A 22,978-nucleotide genomic window follows, 5' to 3' on the forward strand; every position below is an offset into this window, starting at 1 on the left:
TGAACTACACAAATAGCACACGCTCATGAGTCTGGTTTGAAAAGTACAGCACACGAGCTTAATAGGCACACACTGCAGGTATAGAGCAGCTTGTGTGCTGAGCTCGGACATCACTGAGTAAAACTACTTATTTTTCCGGAAAACTACTTTTGTAACAGAATATATTTAGTTTTGCTTATTTTGTGTAGTGCAATATAATACAAATGCTTTGAAGCAGTGTTGCCAACTTTTTTTATTGGGAAATTAAAATCAATATTCATAAAAAGTAAGTAATTTTCCATCAAACGTTGGTGAAAAATTGTTTAAAACTGATATTTCATACAAAATGTCAGACTTAACATTCATTTGAGAATAAATTATTGTTAAAAAAGATTGTTTGAAAGTCAATCCTGCAAGTCACTTTAATAAACTCGTTGCATTGCATATATCAATATAATACGTACGTACTAAAAAAACGTACGTAATACACAAATTACCGACACAAGTTAACTTGGTTTACGCTTGATCCTTAATTAATTATCTCTGATGTACGGAAAATGTTACAGTAAAAATAAAAAAGGTTAACACTTGTGATTTTGAAAGAAGTGAAACAGATTTCATCAAATATATTTTTTTTGCTTCGACATCTTTTTGCTCTTCAAACATTTCCTTCTTGGTGAGAAGAATTTTAAGGTAGACCACATCAGGATGATCTGATTCACTCTTTTTAATTTCAGTTTAAATTATAATAGCGCCTTCTTCTGTTGTCAGATTTTACTGTGAATGTCTTTCTTTTCCTTCTCATATTTTATTCTTTTATTTGGATCAGGGAAAAGCCCACTGGAATTAGTTTCTGTCAAACTTGTTCTCCAGCAGGCATAAAACCGCCTCATCTTCTCCATCAATAGATCAAAATCATCCAAATGATACATTTCCTTAAATCTAGTGCTTCTATAGTAACTAAATCTAATGAGGCAGTAACATGAGAAACGATTTCTTGATAACATTACGTGATAAATGAAAGTCGAAAGAATTGAAACATTTGTTAAATAAGCGGACTAGCATGTTCCGTAAGCTCATGAGCTCGTTATATCCATAATTAGTTCTAACATAGGGAATCCGAAGAAAAAAATAGGAAAACTACGACGTCGAATGTCAAATTGTAACAATTGAAAGCTCTATGTGCTCTTTAACATTTAACTTGGTTTCCAGAACACCCAGGTCCTTAACAGACGATGCGCGTTCGAGAACAGTTTGTGGCATATTATAGTCGTACTTGAATACAGACTTTTTGCTACAAAAAGAGACGACGGAGCATTTAGTGGCATTTAAACCATTATGAAACATGAAATACGAAAGTCATCGGCGAACGATAGTTTCATACACTTGATCATAAAATTTAGATCGTTGAGATACAATAAAATTATGAACGGTCCAAGGTGACTTTCTTGAGGAACTCCAGATGTAACAGCACATTAATGCTTATTTTTCAAAACTCACTACTTGGTGACCAATGAACCGATATTTCTATATTTTTGGATACGTTGTGTTAAGAATGGATTTTTGTGTTTGAAATAACTAATTGTTTCACTTTTTAACAGTTTTCATAGCTCATAGATAGACGGCGTGTTTTCATTTTTTTTTAATTCTTACATAGAAAGGTAATGAAATCACTGTGAAAATCGACTTTTGATCCAAAACCTGGGGGGAGGGGGGGGGGGGGGGGGGGGTCGAGTATCATAAACACCGAAACCTAAATTTACGAACTAAACGGGGGTTCGTAAAAAAGTTTACGTTATTTGGAATTTACTTCGTAAAATAAGTTTTGTGTAATGAATGTGGAAACCGCCCATCATATGGCTATTTTCGAAACGGATGTGAAGAGTAAGTGCAAGAAAATGAAGTTTGCGCTAGTTTCAAAATGCAAGATGGCGGCTTCTGGTTTATTGATATTGATTATAACTCCTAACAATACGGGTATTTTCGGAACGGGATTGATAAGTAGATATCGGAAAACGATGTTTGAGGTGGTTCTGAAATTCAAGATGATGACTTCCGGTTTCTTGATATTTCTTGAAAACCCTTACAGTATGGGTATTTTCGAAAAGCATTTGATGTGGTGCCATAAAAACGATGTTTATGATCGTTCTGAATCCTTTAAACATTTCTGCTCTATTAATATTCTTTGAAAATACTCACAATATGGCTATTTACAGAACAGATTTCGTGTGTAGGTAATACTCATATTGTAAGGGTTTGCTAGGAATATCAAGAAACCAGAAGTCGCCATCTTGAATTTCAGAACCACCTCAAACATCATTTTCCGGAATCTACTCCTTAAACCCTTAAAAATACCCATATTGTAGTAGTTTCCATGGAATATAAATGAGCCGGAAATCGCTTTCGATGTATGCCAAAACCTCATTTTACAAAGTAGGTTCATAAAAAAAGTTAACGTTATTTGGGATTTGGCTCGTAAAAAATGATTACGATATTTGGGACTTGGTTCGTAAAAAGAGTTAGGTAAAAAGAGTTACGTAAAAAGAGGTAACGTATAAAAAGTGTTCGTAAACGGAGGTATAAAAAGGTTCGGTTTGACCGAACTCAAATGAAAGGTCCTATGGTTCCATACGAAATTCTTGAATTTCATCCGGATCCGATTTCCGGTTCCGGGAAATTCTATACCGTCACTTAAGGTGAAATGTAGCGGAATGCGCGCGTCGCATTTTGATCAATTATTCAAAAACTAGTCCGATTTTCGAAAAACTAAAAGCACTTAAATTTTCGCAATTGAATTTATCACAACTAAGTATTCTTAGAATTTTGCTTTTTCGATCCGTAATTGGTTTTTTAAATGTATAAACGGTTACTGTTCCGTTCCACGGAGATGGTTTTAGAACTGAAAACTAGTGTTTGTAGCAGAATTTCATAAAAAATCTGAAAATGCAACTCAAAACTATAAAACTTTGGCCAAGAACAATCGAAATTAGAAAAAAGTTTGCATAAACTTTTCCGCATTTTTTTTTTATCTGCGCTGCTGTTTCGTATTGAGATGGTGTGAAAAATTCACGGTGGCATTTTATCGTGAGCAAAAAATAAATATCAAATATTGACATGAATTTATGCAGCATTGGGCTTTGTATTGAAATAAAAACGAGTTAAAGACAATAAAATTGGTATTGTATGAAATCATTCATTTTCTAAGTAACTATCGTATATGATACCGAAAATACTTGAATGATTTCTTGTCTTCAATCGTTCTTTTGATGGAGAATCCATGCTTACTAAAAAACTCAGGCGTATGCATGGAAAATATTCCTGGTTTCTATGTGTCGGTTTTTCTTGTTATGCTTTGTGCGACGATTCGGTCATCTCATGCGGTTAAAATTTTGCGCTCCTTTTTACCTTTCTCATATAGAAAGGCTATGCAATCACTGTGAAAACCGACCTTACAACCGAGGCCCGGAGGGCCGAGTTTCATATACAATTCGACTCAGTTCGTCGAGATCACAAAATGTCTGTGTGTGTGCGTGTGTGTATGTATGTATGTATGTGTGGATGTGACAAATAATGTCACTCAATTTTCTGAGAGATGGCTGAACCGATTTTCACAAACTTAGATTCAAATGAAAGGTCCTATGGTCCCATACAAAGTTCCTGAGTTTTATTTGGATCCGACTTCCGGTTCCAGAATTACAGGGTGATATGCACAAAAAAAAGAAAAAAATAGTCACTCAAGTTTCTCACAGATGGCAAAACCGATTTTCACAAACTTAGATTCAAATGCAAGGCCTTCCGAAAACGGAACTCAATTAGAATTCTCAGCAACGGTTGAGCCGATTTTCACGAATCATGATTCAAATTAAAGCTCTCATTGTCTTTAAATATGCTGTGCATTTTCATCCTGATCCGACTTCCGGTTCCGAAATTATAGGGCGATCAGTGTCAAAAAATTCCCGGAACATCCATACCAGGTGTTGGGGCTTAGCTTGATTTCCCTTTTGGTGATCAAGAATTATTGTTTGCCAACGCAGCTGTACTTCTCAAACGATAGCACAAAAAATATAGAACCACTATGTACCGGAAACACCGCAACGGCAAAAGACGGCAAAAAGACCGCACTAATAGCTAAAATTCTAATATGTTCGAGAACCGAGAGTACAGCTAAAATTATACCACTTTTTGGGAATTTTTACTCCACAACACTACTGTATCCGGATAACGAGTGAGAAAAAGAGAGAGAAAGAGAGAAGTGAGGATGGCAAACAGTTGGACGGAGGATCATGAAGGCATTCGATAAGTGATCTTGAGTGGCATAGGACGTTTTCTGTTGAGTCCTTTATTTTTGGTAGAAGTTCAGTTAGTTCAACGCGGCGTGGAAATAAAGCCGCCAAAAGTTCGATTGTGCTATATAAGTTGTTCCGGTTTTCATCCACCGGAACACCTACAACACAAGTGCCTGTAAAATCATTGAACGGCGGGCCTGTGAAACCTTTGACTCTGGGAGGTGCACGTTAAAACCCGTATACCCTACGAGTGCAGTTATCGGAACCATACGAGGCCGGCGTCCCTCGTTTAGCCGCCTGGACAGATCGGCATACATCTCCAAGCAGCTGGGACGGTTATCCGTCGGATGCAGACTACGTCGACCAACAGTGAACACCAGAAGTAACGCCACCTGTCGTCCGCCACGCACGTCGTCGAAAATTCCCCAGGTATGCCATTCTCCTTTCCCTCTTCATCGTTCATCAATGGGCCCCACCGTCCATCGTACACCGCCGTACGGAAATTTTGGAATCCATCAATAAACGAACCTATTGTAAAAATATTTTTTTTTTATTCAGAGTCAGAACGCATTTTCAGAGTCATTTCGCCATAAGTTCGCTTTGTTAACCGGTAAGTTTTGGGTTGATCGAGTCCTCCCTTAAACGGTAGCCAACCTTGAGATTTTAATTAATTGAGCTAGTTGGGTCGCGTGTGCTAAACAGTACTTACAGGCCGAAGCCGAATCATATGACCAACTGTTGTCATGATGAAAAATTACAAACTTTTACTCAGTCTCGTGTTTGTGCTGAAAATACATGCTTGTTTTCTTGTTTTTACGTTTATATCCCACATGGTAACTACAGCTTTAGCAAATTCACGGGCACAAAATCAGACATTTAACAAATACCAAAACACCTAACGCTTACCAGCCCGATATGTTGCAAAACCTTCATCATAAAAATGCTCGTCAAAGCGTCATTTAATTTACTTGGTAATCCAACTAACATGCGCACATTATCGCTTACTTCACACTATCCGTTGAATAGCTAGTAATGCAGACGAAAAACTACCCGGGGGGGAGGAAGGTTTGAACGAAGCCTTTAAAGAGGGCATAAAACAGACTTTTTATGGCTTGAGTTCAGTTCTCTGGAAAGGTAGCAAAAAAAAACAGCAAATCTTTCCACCTCCGACCACCGACCACTGTCGGTCTGATCCCCGGGTAAAGAGCTAAGGGTCGAAATAATTTCGTGAAAAGTAACGAAGGGAAAAATAATCCAGAAGCTAAAAATCGTACCGGCAAAACCAGAAGGAAAGTTAAGAGTACCGGAGCGATACCGAAATAACTCACCCGGGGCTGAATGCAGTATGCAGGACGAATGGCACCCGGACGGGGACCCGCAATCGTAGAGCATCACGTACCCTGCTTAGCGCCAGGAAGGAAAGCCAGGGAGAGAGCAAAAAAAAAATCGACTAATGTTATTTACCATTACCACACACATTACGGGAATGCTCATGCCGTCGTTGAGGACACCCGTTTCCGGCACACAAGAGGCGGCCGGTTCGGGTTGACGAGAGCAAGTACGTAATTCAACGACTTTACAGTAAATTAAAAATGTCACGAGATACGTCCGACCCGGCTGTTTGTCGTACTTTAGCCGGCATATCCCAGTCTGCCTACAATGGGTTCCAGGGTCGAAGCTTGTTTTCCGGGGATCCCACTATCGTTCAGTTCACACTTCGGCGACTTTGGGGCGGTCGGAAACGATCGCCCGTTCGAGTCACGTGCAAGACCGAAACATCTTGAGTACCAAAACTGTCAGCTTTTAGTCATTTTTCTAGCAAAATCTGCTAGTTTACAGGGAAGCGAACTACTTTTTTCAGCCCGTTCGCTAAACAATCAACCCTGTTGGCCAACTACCGAACTACAGACAGAGGCTGAATGAAAGCTCCGTGGGATGAGTGGCCTCGTGGGCCGTGGCTGTGTGTTTGTGCGTGTGCGAGTGTGCCTTGTGCCAACCTCAAACCATAGAACGTGCAAACTGCAACCGCGCCGATCGTGAGTTTTCTCTCTGCCAAAGCACTCTAACAAGGTGGTTGGGAATTAAAACAAATAATAGAATCGGAAAATGGGGAGAGGTGCCAAGAACTTTACCACTTTAATGATGTGCCGCCATAATTTACTCGAGGCGTTCATTCTCGTTTTCGCAGTTTCACTTGGTTTCGCAGAGGGCGTTGTCTCAAGTGCCAGTGTGGGTTTGTGGCTCCACCCGTGGGGGAGTGGGATGGGGCGGAACGAGGTGGAGGTTTTGACGTCTGTCTACTGCATATGTTTCAGGGCGAGAACCTTCGAGTGCCAATTGGACTCATACATTTCGTGTTTACCGCTTCAAGAAGACATAGTGGCGGTCTCAAGGATGAGTTGGGCAACTGCTGGAACTTTTTCTGCAAGCTGTTCTCGAGTGAGATAACGCTCCATCGTCATTCCCGGGCGCAACGAACGGCCGTCCGGCGGCACTGGACAGGGAGGTTTAATTTACTACCTAAACTGTAGTGATAACTTGTTGGCTCCATATATTTACGGACTTATTCCGACGGCATTCCGAGAACACAAAGCCGCTCGGCTTGAGGTGTTCAACCTTTTTCGCTTTGCCACCCGTCCGTAGGCCGAACTGCATTGCTATCGTGATCACGGGTATCAATGACTCAAAGAAGCCGGCACCGGAGAAAGCGCTAAACGACAGACTTTCCAATCTAACACGATGCGGTCAGTTTCGTTCAATTACGGGTTTCGTTGATTCCACGCCAGTGGACCCGTCGTTTGGGCAAGCTTTCCGGCAAAAGGGTTTTGTTTTATGATGCCAGATAATGGCACCTCCAGGCCAGTATAGATGGGAAAACTTTCCGCTGGCAAATTGTTTCATGAATTATTTGCATTATGCGAGCTTATCAGCGCCGACGGGCGATTTAATGGTGCAGTATGTATTTGATGGGTACGAGTTTTAAAGTGCCTTAAGTTGAATGTAATTGTATCATATTTCAGTGAGAGCTTTTTGCGATCCCGTTCAAGGTCTGCACCAAATCGAGTTGTAAAACTGTAGTAGTCAGTTTATTTATAAAATCGATATTTCAATCATTGTTTTAATCGATTGACATGTTGTCCGAGAACATAATACTTTGAATATTTTCGGAAACACTGTTATTTAAACTCACTTGCGCCCAACCCTACCGTTGAACCACGTAAACTTTAAAGCGAGTTTCCACGAAACTGTTCGTTCGCACGTTAAAAATAGAACTACTGATCCAAACAACCCGAATTTTTTTTTAAATAACTATTTATTGTAATATAAGTTAAAATTAAATTATTAAGATTTAAATTGGGTGTTCAGCCACAAGTGGTGACTTTTCAGCCCTATTATATGTATGATTTGGTTAATACCATGAGCACATCGTTTGCTTCCGCAATTCTGAGATTTTTGTGTAGGGAAAATTCTAATCCTACTTGTATTGTGTAATGGGGAAAAGGAACTTATTTACTAACTTACTAACTAATACAGAAAGCGAATCGATTCAATTGAAGATTGCATCGATTTTTGTCGGAATTTGCTTATGTGACATTACACCTAATGGTTCTATATTTGTGAGTCTGTGTAACTCATTTGTACTAAACCAGGGAGGACGCTTCAAAATCATTTTCAGAATTTTATTCTGAATCCTTTGAAGCGTTTTCTTCCTGGTGGAACAACAACTTGACCAAATTGGTACTGCATAAAGCATCACTGTTAAATTCATTATAATATTATTTGCAAATTGCCATCCGATTTGAAATGCTTCAAAAAGTGATGAAGTCGAATTCATTCGGATAATCATTTGAAAAAGTTGATCTTGTATTTAGATCATTTTGTTTTCAGTTATATCGCCTAAATCGACTTCATTTAAAGAAGCGAATGGCATTGAAAGAATATTGGTAGGTAGACTGCATAAGAAGAAGATGATTTGGCCGATCTACCTATTAATAAATTGTTTTCGTTAGAAGATGAACTGCAAGGCGTTCCTGTGTTTTGATTATTTACATTAGAAAAATTGAATGGTAGTTTTCTACCTGTTACCAAAGCGTAACTGTCATTTGAAGAAGATGATGACGAGGTCGATCTACCTGTCAATAAATTGTTTTCGTTAGAGACGAATTGGAAGGCGTAGCTGTTTTTTGTTTAAAATTCGAAGAAATAAGTGCCTTAGAAGAATTAGGCGTACCATTTGCAACGGTTTTTTGATTTTCAGGTATGTGCTGTAAATTTTAGGTCGTTAATTTGACTTGTTGTCTAAGCGACCGAGCGTTTAAAATTTTTTCCCAGGACAGGACATTTCAAATAATTGGATTCATGATTTCCATCGCAATTTGAATATGAAAACTTATCAGTGGTTTCATTCATTGGACAAACGTCTTTCGAATGCGATTTACCACAATTCAAGCACAGTATATCCATATGACAACTGTTGGTTCCATGGACGAAGCCCTGGCAACGACTACATTGCGTTAAGTTTGCAATACGATTATGCCGTTTATAATGTTCCCAATGAATTTTAATGTGGAAAATGAAACGTACTTTTTCTAAAGTTTTCAAATTGTTTACATCACTTCGATTGAAGTGTATTAGGTAAAGTTCATGGGAAATTCCAGAGCGTGGTTTAGAAGTACCGTTCGCTCTTTTTTTTCATAAGTATTACTTGTGAAGAGAGAAGAGGCAAAACCAATCAATTCTTTTAATTCATTTTTAATTTCATCAGTACTTTGATCACTTGATAAACCTTTCAAGACAGCCTTGAAGGGTCTGTCTGATTTTATATCATATGAACAGAATTCATAAAGTTTCTCAGACAAATATCGGATAAGACGTTCATAATCTTCAAATCCATCAACCAAGACTCGACATTCTCCTCTTCGTCCGATTTGAAATAAGACTTTTACTTCCGGGAGAAAAGTAGAAAGCTCAGTACGGAATGCTTCAAAGTCGAAAATCATCACCGTCACTAGAGGCATAGATTGTTGTTTCTTCCCAAAACGACAAGCGTCCATTTTGGGAATTTTCGAAGAATTTTCTTCTATGTAGCTACAATCGGATTCAGGAAGAATCTCGTAAATTTTGTTAGACGGCATAGAATCGACGGAAGGGAAATCCGTCCGTTGTCTTTTATTTTTACATTCAGATTCCATAAGATCGTGAATGTTATTAGAAAAATGGTAAATAACGGATTGTGATTTATTCCGCATTGAATTATTTTTAGCCTTTGGCTTGTTGCCTTTCCGGTTGGACGCAGGCATTTTTGAAATGAATGAAATTTGAAATTAAATTAACTAGCCTAAATTAGTCTTCGATTAGCCTCCTAGTTTGGAAAAGACTTGATATAGACTGATTTTGTGGTAGTCTTAATAAAGACTGATTAGTTCGAAGAATAGTTCTTTGGACGGCTAGCCTTAAAAAAGGCTGATTAATTTCTTAGTCTTGAAAAAGACTGTTAGTGATTCAGGTAGCCTTGAAAAAGACTGAAGCCTTGAATCAATGAAACTCTAGGTAGACAGAAAAAATTTCCAGGAGCCAAGAGCTATACGCGTGCGGTGCGAACGACTGTTCAACACCGACTCCAAACAACCCGAATCTTTTTGTATTTTGTAAGACGTAGTACAGAAAAGTACGTGAATTTAAATAAGGCTTGTTCACGACAAAACCTGGACAGATTAAATTTGGAATAAAACAATTTCTTTGAATAGTTCAATCCAAGATGCATTTTTATTCATTTCGTTGTACATTATAAGTCATCTTAGTTTACTAATTTAACGTATTACAGTTACTTAATTAGGCTGCATGAAAAAACTACGAACTTTTAAGTTTACTGCAGCCATTAGGTTCTGCAACCGATTCAGCTGCTTTTGTCCAAGATTTTCGAATGTTTTACATAGCTGTAGCTTGTTGTTTTATTGAGCATTCGCTTTATACCATTGAAAAACATCTTTGGTTTAGTGACAAGATGCCAAATCAAACCAGAACAGCAAGTGAGCGTCTAGGCTGCGTAGGAATGAAAACAATCTACTTTTAAGACACGTTCCTTCACGGTACACTTCCTTGTTCACTGTTCCGGTAGTGATGAAGCTTCGGATTGCTGCCAAATCAAATATTTTTGGCAAAACTTGATCTTTTTCTTCGTTCGGCAATGCTCCTCTACGCCGTTATGTTGCACGGCAGTATAAAAAGACTGCCTAAAGTCTTCCAGCACATAACTTTCACCATCCATTATCACAATGGAATTCTTAAGACACATGATGTCTAAAAAGTTTCATAGAAATTTCAGCGGCTTCCAGAAGAATTGCGTTTATTTTCAGTTCTATAATGGTTCAATCGGTTTATATATTATGAACAACTATTCATCGTAAAGATCACTAATTGATAAATGAATAATGTGCTGATCTTCTGATAGCCAGCTGTCTGTATTTTTACGAATTCCAGAAATTTATTATTTCGTACACCGAATTCGTGTTGTTTACCGAGTCATATACCAGATCATCTCCCCTCCCTACTAATACATCTGTGATACTCGAGGAGATGGAGTGGTACCCGCGGTCTCTAGAAACAACGAGGATCGGACTAATATTTCGTCCCTTCCTCAGTAAGCACAGCCTTTGGTCGTGGCCGGCGAAGTTATGGACCATTTATGGAAAGTTTCGAGTGAGTGGGTATGCACAGTGAAAATGATTTGCTTCTCCCAATCATCACTTTTTTTTTATTTTATCGTACATTTTCACACATTCGGTCAATTACGAAGTCTACGGTCTACTTCAGCTTCAATTTGAACTGCTTCAGTTCAATTTGAACTGCTCTGCACTAATGAGTCAAAGACGAAACGTAAAAATAATAAAAACGGTTATGTGCCGTAGCATAAAATTTGGCTAACCAATAAATTAAAATAGTAATAGTTCAGATACAATGTGTTGATCGGGATACCATTAAAAATTGCTATTTGCATTCCAAAAGACATGCCAGCCGCAAATTCGACCAATGGAAGAATTTTAGGTGAAGCCAAAAGCACATCTTAGAAAAGTCTATCTCGGCAGTCGGAACTTTTCAACAGTTTGAAATCAAAGGTGGGTGTGTAATGCCAAGGACATAACTGGAGAGCTTCTTTCTCATCAATTACAGTTGGTCGGGTAAGCATTTTTTTCAACCCCGAACCCGACCCTCACCCGATCGAAAATGAAACACTTTTACCCGTGCCCTATCCGAACCCACGATTAACTTTTCTTCCGAACCGACCCGTGCCCGATAAAAAAAATAAAATTCTTTACCTTTACCTGAACCTAAAAATCGTCCCAAAACTCGAAACCCGACCAAATTTGTTCTATTTTTTTACCAGCCCGTACTTGTTGAAAATTTCGTCAACCGTACCCGACCCGATCCCGACAAATTTAACTTTTCCTGTACCCGAACCCTGCCATCTACAGCATCCATGCTAAAGTACGATTTTTCGACGACAAAAATTTTCTACCATACAATTAAATAATACGAAACAAACGAAATAAAAAAAATGCAGCAAATGGGAATATTTAAATGGTTCTAAAAAGAACCGATTTGCACAATTTAAACGACGTTTACAACTATTCAGTATTTTTATCATCATCGGAATTTCTACAACAGAACTGAGGAACTGAGACTGAATTCATTTACAAAATTCCCCAACGATGACAGTAAAGTATTGTGGACCTGGAAGGGGTTTTGAGTCCTCCTTTACATAAGTCTCATCATCCATCAAAACGCATGCACCCGGACACTGAAAAAGACGCGAATACAATTTCCGGGCCCTTGTTGCTGCTCGCTTCTTCTGTTCTACACTTTGTTTCGAGATTTTCTGCTTCTTGTTGGCCTTCAGGTGATTTCGCCTCTTGATATGCTGGATCATTCCAAAACTCGTTCCTGCTTTTTTGGCCAAATGACGTATTGACATTGATTTGTTCTTCATGATTAGATATACCACTTTCTGGTCCAGTTTCGGGTTGAAAGAACCGGGTTTTCTGCCTCTTCCTGGTAGCTCATTCAAAGAATAGTGATCCCCAAACTTATTAATGATGGTTTTAACACTGGCATGAATTCCAAACCGCTTCGCCAATTTTCGCATAGTAATACCCTTCTCACTTAGCCATGTGTCAAGAACCTTAATTTTCACTTCCTTTTCAATACGCGACATCTTGAAATCGTAGAATTTCAATCGCCCAAACAAATAAACAAACGAAAGCTGACAGCCATGCGCACAGCACGCTGTGATCTGAGCATAAAAAACCATCACAAATACATGCGTATAACACAAATGTATGTGGATAGCTTATTTTCGATACACTCCTTAATCACACATATAAGAAGTAAAACTAACTGAATTTTGATCATAAGATCATACAAATTGTTTTATCATTCAATATTTGGAACTCTCAGTTATTTATTCCATTGAATGAAGTTGCATTCAAAATGCGGCTGGCGTTTCTTTCAGTATAATGGGATGAAACGTGAAAATATTAGCATAATTAGATGTTTTTCAGACAGTTTCACTCGCATTCTTGTATTCGTTCATAATATTCTCGACTCAATACGAACCTTTTGAAATTCGAACACTTCAATAGAACTACATGAAATGGATTGTAACTGAATCAATTGGCGTCAGTAAACAGAATATTGCTGCAGGAATTCCAAATCTTTCGTAATTATGATATTCAAAGTTCAAACCAATTATAATACTCTCATCACCCGTAACAAGCTAGATTGCTATGTCAACAAGCGGAACATTATACAACCAATCAACCACCACTTTATTTTCATTGTAGAAAGCTTAGCGAAGCTCGTGTATCGAGCCATGTCAATTATTCAATTAAATTAGAAAATTAAACAAACCGCGAGCGAGTTGCACACACGTGTACGTCAGCTTACCAGCATATCATTTCCAGATCGTAGATGCGGTTCAAGTGTTTTGTTCCATGTCAATCGATTTGAATACTAGTTTGTTGCAATTTACGCGTAATACCTCCGAATTATGGGTTTTCCCGGAGGTCACCTCGCCAGCCAGCCAGCCAGCCCGGCGGTGTGGAATCATGGGCGAGTGCTGGGTCACTGCAATTCGATATTATTCCATAATCACAATCATTCCACTTCAAACGCAGACAGATACTCGGCCATCCGTGAAACCAATTAGCAATGTTTGGTGTTCGGCGAAGGCGACCGCAGCCAGCAGCCGAAACCCAATTTACGAGCCACCAATTAGGGCCATCAAATGGGCATTTTTTTTTGTTCCTCGCAATTTCGAAATCCCCTTTCAGCTCGGCTCGGCTCTGCTCTGTTTCTTCCTGTCGCCTAACGAACCGAATGTAATAATTTTCCTTGCATTTCCCATCGCTGCTTCATCCGTTTCAGGTTTCGACGGCGGTCAGCGACAGTGGTTTGTGATGGAGATCTACGACCAGCAGACGCACATGCTGCTGGCGAATGTTTCGTCCCGGATACCGATATTCACCGTCGGTGGGCTGGACTCCGGCCGGTTGCTGAAAATCGTCATCTATGCGACCAACATGCGCGGCCGCAGCGAACCCATCCTGATGCATGCCTACACACTGAAACCAGCGGAAAAACAAACAGGTAAGTCAGAAGGGGAAGGGGGGAGGGGGGGGGGGTGTTCACATCGCCAATTGCAAACCAATAATAGCAACAATCTAAACACAATAGCCATTTTCGGAATCGCCTCTGAAATTGATTCCGACCGACACACGGGCGCACGGTTAACCACACATGTGCCAGCATGTGTCAGCCGGGGTTAGCCAAAGTGCAGCCATCCGCAACATGAAATCGATCTGTGGGCTCCAATTGACACAATTGTTCGACCCGGTTTCGTGCCAGAAGCAGAACGTAAATTTGCACTGGACTTGAAAAATTTTAATTACATTAGTGAATTGATCGAAGGGCGACAGTCGATTGGGAAGGGTACTACGGTTCAGATGTCCTACAAAGTATACTCCATTTAGGATCCTAGGACTTCGACAACTGCACTCGAACGGAAGAGGGGGGGTGCAATAAAATATGCACCGAAGCGCACTTTCATTTCGATTCCGGTAATTGAATGAAGAAGAAACCCGTTCGAATGGCCCACGGGATTCGGTTGACCCAATACAGATAACGTACCGCGGGTATGTCCTGCCTACAGCCGGAGGATGTTACACGACACTGATTCGATTGTGCTGGCAGTTGAACTTTTTCGTTGTGTTCACTTTGTAGTTGTGGAATTATTTCGCCAATCGCTAATGCCTAAGGCTAGTCATTCAGACCGAAATCTGATAGGAAAATGCAACGATAATTTTCTCAAAAGTTTTATCCCTTTTCCATCATTTGGGTTGTAGTCTGTTTGCGACATCGTTTCGTGCTTCATTTGATCGTCAAAGTTGCGGTTGATACGCTACTAAAAATTAAAAAAAAATCAAGTATCCGTTGCAAAAGCATTCTGGATTTTTGATTCACGCTAGTGGTTGGATGTTAGCAACAATTACTGAAATTTCTTGTTGGAAACTTGTTGTTACTTGGGTAGTATGATAATGAAAAATGCACACGGAAAAGCCAGCGATCGCAAAACAACTAGAATGTTAGTAGTTTTTCTGCATTTGATTGGTTAAAATTTGGTACCACTAATCGATTGTTGTTTTAACTAAACTGTCATTTTTTATTTATCATATGCCACCCAGCAATGACATACACCCCAAGCAAAAAATGAATCGTTTCAATACCCAAGTAGCACACGTTATTACACTTCAATGACAGTAACTTATATGACACATATTCATGGAACAAGTTGAAGACTTTGCAACGTGCATTATAACTGCTACGTAACCTGAAAAGCGTAAGAGGCGGAGCTTGTGCGACTTACCAAGGGTTGCCAAACAATTTCTCAGTAAAGGATATTTGATTTGATTCAGCGCGCAAATAAGTCACAATGAAACAGAAAATATAAGTTTGTGTCAAGTTACAATTTGTTGGTGTTTTTCCCATTCAACATTTACGACCAAAAATTGGCATCCGATAATGAGAGCCAAAATATAGAATTCAATATTCTTTAAACTCACGTGCGCGCCTTCGATATTTTGGTTTTCAGAACATCGGCATACAAAATAATATTAAAATTTTTATTCCCGTCATGTGAAATTTACAGCTAAAAAGTCGAAATGTGTTCAGTTAGAACTTTTTTGTGATTAATATTAGTTTTTCATATACCAAAGTAAAAACAGTTGACCAATCGCAATAATTAAAAATTGCATTTTTTTTTTAATTTAACGAATATTTCGTTCCCTGGTCATGACAAAAGTGTTTCCATGCATACACTGCCGTGACAAAGTGTTTAAATATTCTCTCTGGTAATGCGAATGTACTTCTCAAAACGATCAAGTACCGGCAAAAAATTTGCGTATAAGCGCAGATTCGACTTTATCCAATTTTTAAAACTGAAGGATTTTTCTGCTTATTCTACTTATTAATTAAATATTATTGTCCGGGATAATGTACGGAAGCTTTCAACCGGCACTGTAATTCTATTTCTTTGTTGCATCACAACGAATACGGTAACCGATATGAAATAATTACTACGGTGACCAGTTGGCGACTAAAAAGAGTCAATGCGAGTACGTCGTAAGAGTTAGATTATCGAGAAGTTATGTCAATTCGTAACATTATTTTGACTCCATTGTCACCATCATAAAACGACTTGTTTCGTCGTGTTTGTCATGCGACCATTACGCAGCATCTGTTTTGTTTTTATTTTTTTATGAACAAGTTACATGCGCTACTTGGGTAAGGTGTCACTCCTGCAACTGAGCAATGACACAATCCCAGCAAAGTTACCTGTATGCATAACGCTCGGATATTTTTTTTCTCGAAAAACAGTACATTTTACAGAAAAAAAACAAAGAGATACAGTACATCGGCTTTAAAAAAAGAGTACGTTTTACAGTACACATTTTATATAAAAATGATGAATAAAACAAAAGAAAGCTATTATCAGATGATATTTATTTACAATCTCAATGTTTCATTTCTCAGTGGAAATAAAATTAGTATTTCAGTTAAATAAAAAATAACAAAATATACGAATTAGGAATTAATCATCAATTGTATAAAAACTGTCCCAGAAAGTATGAATGCAACCAAAAACCGCTGCCATTTCACAATGGTTCAGAATCTGTCAATTTTTATGGCTGCGTCCTGTTGTTTACACTCTTCTCTAACCACTTGTGCAGTTGCTTATTCGTTTTCATTAGTTTGTTTCGAAATGCGTGAACTTTCAGCAAAACAACGTCGAAAAATTGGGTACAAATGGTGCACAGAACGCGGACTGCCACTGAGAAATATAGCAAAAACGCAAGGAGTAAGTGAAAAAGCCGTGCAAAATGCAATCAGGAAGTTCAGTGAGGGTAACACCTTTGAAGATAAACCGAAAACGGGTCGAAAAAAGGTCCTGCTAACCCTCAGTTGGATAAACGTATACTGAAGGCGTTCGAGCAAAAGAAGGAGGTATCAGTTCGGGATGTGAACAAAAAAGTGGGCACTTCGAAGAAAAATGTTATTCGTGCTAAAGAACGTTTGAATCTTCGAACCTATAAGAAGCAGAAACAACCAAACCGTAGTCCGAAACAAAAAGCATCGATCAGGCCGAGGGTTCGAAAGCTCTACAATACGATTTTAGCTGAAAATTTGAACTGCATTATCATGGACGACGAAACCTACGTGAAACTCGATTACAAATCCTTGCCGGGACCACAATATTATACGGTGCGAGAAGGGCAAGTGTTAAACCAGTCCGAGACATCGATTGAAGTCGAAAAATTTGGTAAGAAAGCTATGGTCTGGCAAGCCATTTGTAGCTGCGGTAAGATTTCGAAACCCTTCATCACCACTGCTTCAATGAACAGCGAAATATACATCAAGGAATGTTTACAAAAACGACTTCTACCCATGATTCGAAGCCACAAGGATCCTGTTGTCTTCTGGGTAGATCTTGCTTCTTGCCACTACTCGAAATCAACGGTAGAATGGTATACAACCAAAAATGTCACTTTCGTCCCAAAAGACATGAATCCACCAAATTGCCCACAACTTCGACCAATTGAGGAATTTTGGGCATAAACGAAGGCACATCTTAGGAAACATGTCTCGGCAGCCGAAACCATTCAACAGTTCGAAAAAGATTGGAAAAAAGTGTCAAAATTTGTCGCCAAGAAGTCTGTACGGAATTTAATGAGGAACGCGAAATACAGATTTTTTCGTTTTTACCTGAACGAACAACAACCAAAATTGTGATCATTCTTCGATGAAGAATTCTTTCAACTTCTTCTCCCCTTTTTTAAGTTCAAGAAAATACATTTGAAGAGCTTTATACAGTTTCAAAATGCGCTTGATAGCTGATCCCAGAGCCAAGAATCGTGTTTTAGAATAACCAAGCAATTTTTCGTGTTGCACTTCTGATTGTTCGCAAAATTCTTTTAATGGCGTGCAAGCATTAAAAGAATTTTAATTTTACAGTGTTAAGGTGAAAATGGGAATAAATTTTTACAACAACCCATTCAACATCGAATGGTGTTTCATCACATGCAAATTTCAACGCATTGTGTGTTCTGTGGGCTACACAACCGATGCCAATCAAATGTGGAAGCCATTGCTTCAATCGATAAAAAACATTATTTTGGCCGCCTCGTGTTTCTCCACCAAAATTAACTCTTGCATTATCGCCGCAGAAGCAGGCATTTTTTTTCTTGAGATCGTATTTTATGATCACATGATATGCCCACACTCCTTCCATGGCTGCTAAATGTTCATCCGTCGGCGATTGAAAATCTGATTTTATAGATGTACTTGTTGAAGCAGCATTTACAGCAGCTTCGTGTTTTTTTTTTTCGCTTTAATATGACGTGCAATGTCGGCTTTACCACCACTTGCAATGGAAAAAATTCCACCACATTTTTTGCACAACACTTCACCTTCTATTTATGTTTTTTTTCGATAAACGGATACTTTTGTAGAATATCCTGATTTAGCGTGGTCTTCCTTTTTCGCGGAGACATTTCTTTTCTGTTGTAAATCAACGCACTTTGAACTAGAATAAACAATTAACCGACCATGACGAAAAGGAGAGCGACAAATTTTTTGGCATTTCCCTTCGTTCTGTTGTCATGAACAATACTATCGTCTCACAAAAAAGAGCCGAGCTATAAATGACAGATTCTCTTTGTTTATTTGGCGATTCGCGAAATACCAGATTGATTTAATATTTGATAATTATTAACACTTCGCATTAGTCTCAAGCAAAATCCTTAATCTTTCGAATATTATGAGAAAGTGAGAAAATTTCTATAAAAGCGCATCAATAATTAAAAACGAACGTAAACAAAGAGAGTTAACTCTTATATTCTTCTGCATACTTTCACTCACATGAAATGGCCACTACGTAATTGACATAAATGACGTTCATTTGCCATTGAAAATTTCCAATATGAAACGTTTCTGGTGAAATGAAAAAGAATTTTCGTTCTGTGTTTTGCTGTCTTCGCTCTTCACCAAGTGACAGCATTTGAATACAGCAATTTCGTTTACCTAACAAATATGTTGGTTAAATCAACAACATTTCAGTTGAAACAACCAGTGCGTAAAACAACAATTGCAATATTGTAATTTTGTGATCTGCGGTTTCTCCGTGCATCATGTAGCATAAGAGACAGTAGTTTCCCATTGTGTAACTTATCAATACCGACGCCGGCCACGTCCGAATGATTATCTGCTTAAGAAGGATTGCGAGGAATCCTCTGCATTTCCACATGCATCACAGGAAGGAGTTGTTTGTTAGTAAATTTTCCAATAATATTATCATGTATTTATTGTTCTGAGTAGTCGGCTACCGAGAATACGTGTAAATTCTATCGCGTTTTCTATTAATATGTGCTTCCTACTAAAATACTATTCACTATTAATTCATATATTTAATTCATTGTGTTCTGTTTTTTTTTTTTCAATAGACAGTCGTAATACTGACAAGATACAACTCGATCATCATCAATCAAACATCAACGCCTTACGTGATACGAAGTAATGTCAATATCTACTCCCAAAATAATAAAACACCAAATAGATTCTCCTTGCAGTCTAAACTTACGTTTACATACGTAATAGTTGAGCACTGTCGCAAAAAATATCTGCACGGTTAAAAACTTCACGCGCGCGTCCTAAACTCGAATAAAAATAGATCCATTGATCAAACGTTCCCCGAATAATCGACGGAGTTTAGTCTAGCCTGATTTTTACTAAGGAGAATTTATGAATAATAAATAATAAAACCTGTTTTAATTCACCTAGTGGTGTAATGATGCCTTTCTCATGTATAATATTGTGGTATTCTATTGAAAAATTTTTCTTCGATTTTTGAAAGAAACCAAGAGATTGTTTGTGCATTAACTAGTATAACACACAGAATAAACAGTGCTTTGATTGCGTAGGTCATCCTTAAGAAAACGAAGTGGGTTCACTATTATATGCACTTCCGGTACCGGAACCCGAGAACCGGTATAATCAAAGTCGGTTCGTACAGCCACCAACTAACATGACGTACAAACTCTACTAGTACGCACTCTAAATTACGATTCAAATGTTTGTTGCATCCGAAAATATGCAGTAATTTTTGGTAGGACCATAAGACCTTACAATTGACCCTAAGATTAGGAATAACAGTTATGGGTCCAGTGTAGAAATTTTTTTACGGTTTAAGTTACGGTGTACAATATTGAACACACTTTACCGTATAACTCCGGAACCGGAAGTCGGATCCGGATGAAATTCCACGAGACCTTTCATTTTAAGTTTGTCAAAATCGGTTCAACCATCTCCGAGAAAACCTAGTGAGATTATTTGACACATACACACACATACATACACACACACACAGAGACACAAACATACACAGACACAAACATACACAGACACATACATACACAGGAACACACACAGAAAGAGAGAGAGAGAGAGAGAGAGAGAGAGAGAGAGAGAGAGAGAGATTGAGAGCTCGATGAATTGGAATCAGAATCAGAACAAAATGGCTCAAATGGCACGTTCCCGGCTCATGAAGTTGGAGGTTGTATGTATTAGTGTCGACACTATAAAACTGTCGATTTGTATATGTTTCTCTACGTTGTGTCATACTTTGATGAATTTTCCGCACTTGTTGGAAAAGAAAACCCGCATTGCGAACGGAGCGAACGATAAACATAGTACTGTGGGCAAAAAGTAGTAGGACTTTGTTCATAATTTCAAAAGTTTTTCTCTCCGCCCAATATACTTGTGCCTACGTTTTTTTTCCAATCCTCGAACCATTTGTTGAAGTCAATTTCCGAAATAGCCTTCAATACGCGTAGCGATTCACGTTGGATGTCTTCAATTGACTCAAAACTGTTTCCCAGGAGCGGTCGTTTGAGTTTGTTGGATATCCAGCAGTCACACGGAGCTAAATCAGGCGAATACGGTGGTTGCGGAAAGATATTGGTTGAGTTTTTGATGAAAAAATCACGAAGAATCAATGCAGTATGCGATGGTGCATTATCGTGGTGAAAAAACCAAGAGTTGTCGGTTCATAATTCCGGCAAATTCGCGCAAATGACGCATAACACTCAAATAGTATTTCTTGTTGACAGTTTGGTCGGTCGGAAGGAAATCGGAGTGCACCACTCCTCGATAATCAAAGAAAACTGTCAACGATACCTGGTGATACCAGCTACGCTTTGTGTCCAACTAACATTTTTGCACTTTGAAAAATCGCTGATTATGTAAACATATATAAATATTACAGTGTTTTTCACATATTTACGCATAAATAAAAACTAAAAGCGATGACAAAACATTCTCTTGCTCCAAATAATTGGAATCATTACCAGAATAATGTATTAATGAGCTAAATTTTTTACCCGTTCAAAGAATCTCAAGAAATTTGTTACAAATACAAACATATTCTATCATTGAAAATTGAGGACAGGTAATCTCGTATAGATTATGAATCGACCACGTAGTTCCTTCAATTCACTTTGCGCCTGTGCGTTTGGGAACCATGTTGAGTCGGTTTAATTTCTCTCTCTCCTTTTTCCGAACGCTACCAGGAAGTCAAAGTGGATAAAATGATTGAAATTACCCTGAAGAAGAGACAATAATTCGTCGAAACGTTGGCCAATACAAATTGTCTTTTTTGTGAAGCAAAAAATAACCAAAAAGGCAATTTCTCTAGGTGAAGAGGAAAGTATCCTTCTTGGGAATGGATATAAGATGTTAGACTTATTTTCCTTGCGTTTCGTCTTCGATTCGTCAGTGCATACCAGCTTATATGACACTGTTATGCCGCCTAGCAGTAAACCGCTAAGCAGATGCAAAATTTCTACTATTTGCTGAGCAATTTTAAGCTTTTTAACCAAAGTTCTTACTGGCGTGTAGAACTAAAATGTTTCTATTTCTATTTTGTCTTTTTAACACGATTTTTGAACGCGGTTTATTTACGCGGATTTCCAAAGTTATGCGGTTCATTAACGTGGATTTTCGAAACTAAAGTTATCCGGTTTTCTTGTCTTGTCTTAGAAATGCATGAAGAGTCGAGATGTTTTTTTTAAGTCAACACTCTGACACTCAAAATTTTTCCCTCTTGATTATTTTCAATAAATGCTATTTTTCTAGATTACACCAGATCTGGACGTTTCTAATATATTTCACATCATTTTTTTTATTTGAGTCATCTTCTAATGTTCAGGAACAATCGACACGATAGTCTAAAGTAGTCACACAGGACGAATGTGGTGGATGAGAATGCGATAGAAGCTATGCATCTTTGATTTTAGCCATGGTGGCGATATTCCTATCACTTCAGTTATGTGTCATAATAGTCGTTGTTGATTTTCTTTGAAAATCGACCTCATGATCTATCCGAAACTCTAAGCCTTTCAAGGTCGCTTAGAAGCACTCGTGTCGGCCAAGAGCAATGGTGGGAACATATTCTCTTTTCTAACGTGTAATAGTGAATCTAGATTTCATCAACCAATTGACACCAAAAGTTAACCAACATGGCCAAACACGTTTCCGAAGTGAGCTTGCGCTTGCGTTTTTTGTTCCGTGTCATCTAGCGCTGCGCCCAGCCCCAGGAGTTTATTTTTCGTCTGCAAAATGTCCCAAAATATGGCGTATGCAATTGGCACTAATCCTTGTGGCCTTCAATTTCTGGACGGTAAACACCATTTCGTGGATATGTTGACCTTGTATGGTGATAACGCATCGGAGGGCCTGTCACTCCATAGAAATTTGAAAAATTGTTATTTATATATACTTTCAGGAGTTTCCTATTCAGTAGATATTAACAGATTATTCTAGTCATGCAGTTATATCGAATGATTTAGGGAATCTTTATTGAATGCAATTTAAACATGTGTGCGACAAAGAAAGTTTTGCAAGAAACGCATAAAAAAATTCCCGGCAGACAAAACAGAAATAATACCACACGAATCAACGACGACTGGCCGTAATTTACGGCACGATAATAGCATTTCAAAACACTGCACATCGAGACTTTACGTTCCACACCCGCGTGTGTTCTCTGCCAACCTCCGATGTCAGCAATTGAATCATGCGAGTGCAATCGACTAAACAGAACTTGC

General features: G+C 38.5%; 1 protein-coding gene across 5 annotated transcripts in view; it reads left to right on the top strand.

Annotated features, from left to right (window-relative positions):
- The window catches only part of LOC131427224 (synaptogenesis protein syg-2), a 957,395-nt gene that overhangs the window by 798,912 nt on the left and 135,505 nt on the right, over positions 1-22,978 (top strand). For all 5 annotated transcript variants that reach the window (XM_058590216.1, XM_058590219.1, XM_058590218.1 and 2 more), the window contains one exon: positions 13,689-13,910. In XM_058590216.1, coding sequence (XP_058446199.1) covers positions 13,689-13,910 — 222 coding nt within the window. The remainder of the gene's footprint in view (positions 1-13,688; positions 13,911-22,978) is intronic.

Source organism: Malaya genurostris, chromosome 2, assembly GCF_030247185.1.
Source record: "Malaya genurostris strain Urasoe2022 chromosome 2, Malgen_1.1, whole genome shotgun sequence".
NCBI lineage: Eukaryota > Metazoa > Arthropoda > Insecta > Diptera > Culicidae > Malaya > Malaya genurostris.